The 6,499-nt window shown below is 32.9% G+C and overlaps 1 protein-coding gene across 1 annotated transcript; it reads left to right on the top strand.

Moving 5' to 3' along the window:
• Positions 1-4,641: 4,641 nt before the first annotated feature.
• On the top strand, positions 4,642-6,055 carry LOC111914258 (uncharacterized). Its single transcript, XM_042897196.1, has 2 exons — positions 4,642-4,680; positions 5,570-6,055. The coding sequence occupies exons 1-2, from the start codon at positions 4,642-4,644 to the stop codon at positions 6,053-6,055; spliced, it is 525 nt and encodes a 174-aa protein (XP_042753130.1).
• Positions 6,056-6,499: the final 444 nt, after the last annotated feature.

Below are 6,499 nucleotides of genomic sequence, written 5' to 3'. Positions count from 1 at the left end.
TAAACTAATACAAAACATGAATCTATTGACAATTATCTTTGAAAATGGATTAGCATGAACATTACCACATCAAAAACAAGTTTATAAGTTCAAAAACAACTTAGGGTAATGTTCCTAGTCCATTTCTAGCCAAAAACCTCGAATATATGCTGTCTGGGGCTCCTACTCGGCGAGTGGCATCAACCTACTCGGCGAGTAGGATGATTTTACTCATGTACTCGGCGAGTTCATCAGTGGACTCGGTGAGTACAATGCCCAGAAAGCCAGAAAATCGAGTTTTTCAGCATTTTTCAGCAATTTGCATCAAGTATAAGAGAAAGCAAGCCTAGGCTCTGATACCACTGTTGGGTTTTGAGCATTCTAACACTCCTAAGTGTACATGCAACCCTAAATACCTTGGATCTATGTTTTCTCTATTATACATGCAAATAAGAACTTCCAAGGTATTATCCTAATCTAGCATACAAAACAATGACTATAGCAAGATAGAATACATACCTCTTTGGTGTAGAATGTCTTCATGAAGCTTGAGTGCCTAGTGCCCCAAGTGTGACACCTCAAATGGAATCACAATCATCAAAACACTTAGAATAACTTGAGAGAATTCTTACAACTCATGAAATCGGCTAGCCCTCTCTAGAATAATACTAGTGGCCGATTTTTCCTCAATAATAAGATGCTTATATAGTTAGGGTTACACCATGTAAACCATAATTGACATGGCCTTTCATTTCCATGATCCATGGGTACAAATACACCATGGAGCATCCATGGACCATCCTATGGGTTTTAGCCCAACTTGATTATCCATGGAGCATTAGCCCACTATACAAGTATGGATGATTTACACAATCAACCCATATATTTAATTAGTCTTCTTTTGATCACTTAATTAATCCTAGATTAATTCTTGATCAATACTAATTAAATAATCTTATTATTCTTATTATTAATATACTAGAACTTATAATATATTAATAACCATAAGTGTCTTATTTCTCTCATTCAAGTGCATGATGGTATGCAACCCAAATGGACCATGCCGGGTCGGGTCAAGTCTTACCAAATATAGTTATCGACTTAGACATTAATCCAACACTCCTAGTGTGTGACACGACTCGCCGAGTCAGTCCATGACTCGCCGAGTCCAACTAGTTCCAAGTCCTGTCCTGACCAACTCGCTAAGTCACCACCCGACTCACTGATTCGAGTCTCAACTCGAAGGGTTTGGGGTTTCACGATCTGACTCGCCGAGTCCAAGACAACCTTCAACGAACTCGTCGAGTTGTTCATCCAACTCGCCGAGTCCATGCCTAACTTCAACCGACTCGACGAGCTGTTCATCCTACTCGTCGAGTTCTTCCTCATCTTCAAGCTACTCGCCGAGTCCACTCGAAGGACTCGCCGAGTCTATCCAGTCCTCAATCCATGCAGTGGCTTTTCAAGCCAAACAGAACTTCCAACTCATAGATCCATACTTCTAGGGTCTATTCCCCACGTAAAGTGGCAAACTTTACGTGTAGATTGAGAGATCTATGCTCAAAACACACTAAACTAGGGTTTATGGCAAACATGCTTCTTCAACATACCAAGGGCTGATACTTTAGGGGATTCAAGACCAAAACCAACATGGATCTGAGGTAGCAACCTCAGATCTGAACCTCCAACTCGAATTGGTTACAAATCATACCAATAATGACCAAAACTCACACATAAGAATAGATCTAGATGCAAAGGGAGTCCAATCAACAGCTTATTACCTCCAATTGATCTGAAATGTCTTCTCAATCTCGGATCTACAGTCCCTTCTTGCACTTCCAAGGCCTTTCTTCCTTCTCCAAGCTTATAGTGCTCTCTTCAATGCAAGATCTAGCTCAAAAACGGATATGGCGGCTATGGTTGATGTTCTGGGGGTAAAGAGGCACTAAAGGAACCCTAGGAAAGAGAATGAGACGCTTAAATAGGCTCCAAGTCCCGGATTTAGGGTTTTCCTCGTTCAGACCCAACTCGTCGAGTCTCCTTGGCTGACTCGCCGAGTCGGTCGCTAACACCTCAACCCGGATTCGCTCGGACTCGCCGAGTCTCTCCTTAAAAATTGAGGTCTTCTTTCTTTTATTGACTTTCCAAACTTTGGGGTGTTACAGTATAAGTCTAATTTAAAAAAAAAAAACTCACAATGAATTAACAAACATTATTTTAAACAAATGACGTATTCTTACAACTTACAAATTAATATATAGGAATTGATATATATGATTATTGATTAATACACAATAAGAAATGTTGGCATTAGCGGCGACGCATGACATTAGCGGTGACATGTAATTAACGCTTTACATGTCGTCGCTAATGCCTTGCGTCGCCGCTAATGCCAACCTAATAGCGATCCACGTTAAATGAGCCACATCCGTCCGATTTGTTTTCAATTCAAGGGTCGTAGAGGAACGAAAAAACGCGCTGTCTTTTCTTTCTAGGGTGTCGTCGCTAATTCTCTTCTATCACCGCTAATACCAAGGTGTCACCGCTATTGCCCGTCGCCGCTAAAGGCCTTTACAGATAATCCCTCATCAACTTCCTTTTCTCATTCTGTGTCGTTCTATGTTTGGGTCTCTCATTGAAAACTGGCGACGAACTTAGAGGAACGACGACGCAAGCGACCGCCGACCACCAGCCGCTCCTGCCCCCATAACACTGCCACACTACCGACCACCTCCATTACCGGCGACCTAGAGGTAACCACCGACGACATATAGCTCTAATTCCGAATTTTTGACATTGAAGGTCGAATTCCTCCATATTTTCTATTATTTTTCTTTTTTGGTGCTAATTTGGGTGGTAAATTGGTAGTATTCTTTAGTTTCGTTGTGTGATTATTCAATTTTGTTGTGTGATTATCTTTGGATTGATGGATATGGAAGTATTTATGCATTTTGTGGGATTATATATGTTTTTTCAGATTTGTGGGAAATGTTTATGCATTTTGTATATGTTTTTCTGATTTATGTTTATACCACATTGGCTTAAAAATGAAATTTGATATGAAATTAAAATTGGATGTATATATAAATTTGTTTGATTTTGTATTTAGATGTATACATTTGTATGAAATTGAAATTGGATGTATTGAAATTATATGTTTCATTGTATGAAATTGGAATATACAAGTTGTATTGTATGTTTAAATGAAATGAAAATTAGAATTGAATATATTGTATATATGTATGATTATGTGATATTTAGGACTAATAGTTTGGCTTAATTAGGTTATTAATAACTACTTACTTCTAGTAATGCATTATATATGGTTTCAAAGTGGTTATTTTTGTTAGTGACTTAATGTTGGTCATTACAACTTTAGCTTAATCAGGTTATTAACAGTTTTTATTTAAAAAAAATCAATAAAAAAATAATAAATTAATTGTAAAATCAAATTAAATTAGTTTTAAAATCAAGTTAATATTAATATCAAAATAAAATAAAATTAGTTCCAAAAATTAAACTAATAAAAAAAGAAAATATTTAATTAATTAGAAAATAAAAATAAGTTACCTTTAAATCAAATTAAATTAATTATAAAATCAAATTAAGTTAATGTTAAAAAAAACTAATAACGAAAAAATGTTAAATTAATTATAAAATAAAATTAAGTTAATTTTAAACTCAAAATGCTTAATTTTGTTAGTGACTCAATGTTGGTCATTACAACTTTAGCTTAAGGGCTAATGTCATAAAAACCCTCAAAATTTTAGGGTTTTGTTGATTTTGTCTAAAGTTAAATTTTATATCCGTTTTTACCCTAACATTTTCCAAAAAATGTTCGGTTTTACCCTTTTACCGGTGATAACAGATTACCATTATATTAACTTTGCAAAAAACCCTTAAGTTTATAGTTTTTTTTTTTTTTTTTTACGTTTTTACCCTTAAGTTTATAATTTTTATTACACTTTTACCCTATGTTTTTTTTCACATTATATGTATTCAAGCAGAAAAATCATATTCATATACGAAAAAAATTTAATTAAATATTGTATTTACATTTTTTAATGTTATTTCTTTATATATATATATATATATATATATATATATATATATATATATATATATATATATATAATATATATATATATATGTGTGTGTGTGTGTGTATAGGTTTTTTTTGGATAAATGATTTAAGATGTAAAAAAACAAATTAATATGTTTTTAGAACTACAAATACGTATTTTTATGTATTTAAAAATATACATATCAATAAAAAAAACTTGTTCATTCATTAATATGTTTATATATGTATATACATATATTTTTAGAAGTGTAAGTATGTATTTATACTTCTAAAAATTATATCTATAAAACACATATTCATAATTCTAAAAATATTATTTATCTTTTTAAATGGTATAACCATGCAAAAACACACACACACACAAATATATATATATATATATATATATATATATATATATATATATATATATATATATATATATAACATTAAAAAATATATAAATATAATATTTAATTAAATATTTTTTCATATATAAAAATGATTTTTCTGCATTATTATGTATATTAGGAAAAAAAAATCTTAGGGTAAAAGTGTAAAAGAAAAAATTATAAACTTAAGGGTAAAAGCGCACAAAAATGGTAAACTTAAGGGCTTTTTGCGAATTTAGTAAAATGGTAACCTGGAAAACTTGTTATCACCGGTAAAAGGGTAAAACCGAACATTTTTCGAAAATGTTTGGGTAAAAACGGACATAAATTTCAACTTTGGGCAAAACCGACAAAACTCTGAAAACTTGATGGTTTTTATGACATTAACCCTTAGCTTAATTAGGTTATTAATAGCAACATACTTCTAGTAATTTTAAGACAAAACTTCAAAAATGGTCCGTGTGGTTTCCGAAAATATCAAGTTTAATCCCTAAGTTCAAAAAACCTCACAGATGGTCCCTATGGTTTCAAAACTTTTAACAAATGGTCCTTTTCGCTAACTCCGTTAGCTTTTGGCCGGTAAGTAAGGGGTATTTTTTCATTTTACTACCCTAGGACCATTTATGAGGTTTTGTATTACTTTTTTTATAATAAACAAATAAATAAATAAAATTTAATATGCAAGGGTCCCACCCCTCTCTCTCTCTCTCTCTCTCTCTCTCTCTCTCGATCTTCAGCCCTACTATCTCCTTCGTTATTTACCCTTACCATAAATCACAAAATCTATCAAAATCCAAATTAGAAAAGGAAGCACTAATCAGATCCTATAACCACAATCACCAACACCTGCACCATTGCACCATATCAAAAGGAAACCAAATCCAAAGTCAAATATATACTTATGGTTCTTGATTTATAACGAAAATCGAAGAAAAAAAAAATCCTAAACAAGCCTGATGAAACGGTGGTAGAGACTTTGAAATCGCATATACAGAAATCCAAAATGATGGGGGGTTGAGTTGCAGGTTTTAGAAATGATGAAGGAGAAGCGGAGTTGCAGGTTTCGCACACAGTCATCGCTTTGGTTTCAGATCTTCGTTTTTTGGTTTTTGATCTTTGTTTTGTTTGTTCATAGCAAGGAACAAAAGCTGAAATCGGATTGATTCCAGTTTACCCAACCTTAACTTTCCCAAATCACTACTCAATCATCACCGGATTATACCCTGCTTATCATGGAATCATATTAAACAGATTCACTAATCCAACTACAGGCGATAACTTCACAACGAGAAGTCGTGAACCCAAATGGTGGTTAGGCGAACCCATATGGGAGACCATCGCGAACCAAGGGCTGAAAGCGGCAACATATTTCTGGCCTGGGTCCGATATAAAAAAGGGTTCTTGGGATTGTCTTGTGAATTTATGTCCACCGTATAACGCTTCAGTCCCGTTTAAAGAACGCGTCGATACTTTTCTCCATTATTTCGATTTTCCAAATGAAGAAATTCCTGCTTTCATGGCGTTATATTTGGAGGACCATGATTCTCAAGGTTATCTAGTTGGCCCTGATGATCCTCAAATTACAGAAGCTGTTAGTCACATCGATGGGTTTATTTATTAATTTATTTTAAGAAAAGTAATACAAACCTCATAAAAGGTCCCTAGGTAGTGAAAGGACAAAAATACCCCTTACTTAACGGCCAAAAGCTAATGGAGTTAGCGAAAAGGACCATTTGTTATAAGTTTTGAAACCACAGGGACCATCTGTGAGGTTTTTTGAACTTAGGGACTAAACTTGACATTTTCGGAAACCACAGGGACCATTTTTGAAGTTTTGTCTAATTTTAATTTATTTATAGAATAAAATTAAATTAATTTTTAAAAAATCAATAAAAAATAATAAATTAATTGTAAACTCAAATTAAATTAGTTTTAAAATCAAGTTTATATTAATATTAAAATAAAATAAAATTAATTCAAAAAATTAAACTAATAACAAAAAAGAAAATATTAAATTAGTTAGAAAATCATAATAAGTTACCTTTAGAATCAAATAAAATTACTT

This window comes from Lactuca sativa, chromosome 8 (genome assembly GCF_002870075.4).
Source record: "Lactuca sativa cultivar Salinas chromosome 8, Lsat_Salinas_v11, whole genome shotgun sequence".
Taxonomy (NCBI): Eukaryota; Viridiplantae; Streptophyta; class Magnoliopsida; order Asterales; family Asteraceae; genus Lactuca; species Lactuca sativa.
Note: the sequence above shows the minus strand (reverse complement) of the source record. Positions and strands in the feature narration are given on the sequence as shown.

Excerpts from the sequence above, each read along its gene's own strand:
- LOC111914258 (XM_042897196.1), top strand. The coding sequence starts at position 4,642 with ATGGTAAACTTAAGGGCTTTTTGCGAATTTAGTAAAATG. Across the intron at positions 4,681-5,569 it reads TTTGCGAATTTAGTAAAATG|CAAGGAACAAAAGCTGAAAT; the intron begins GTAACCTGGAAA and ends GTTTGTTCATAG.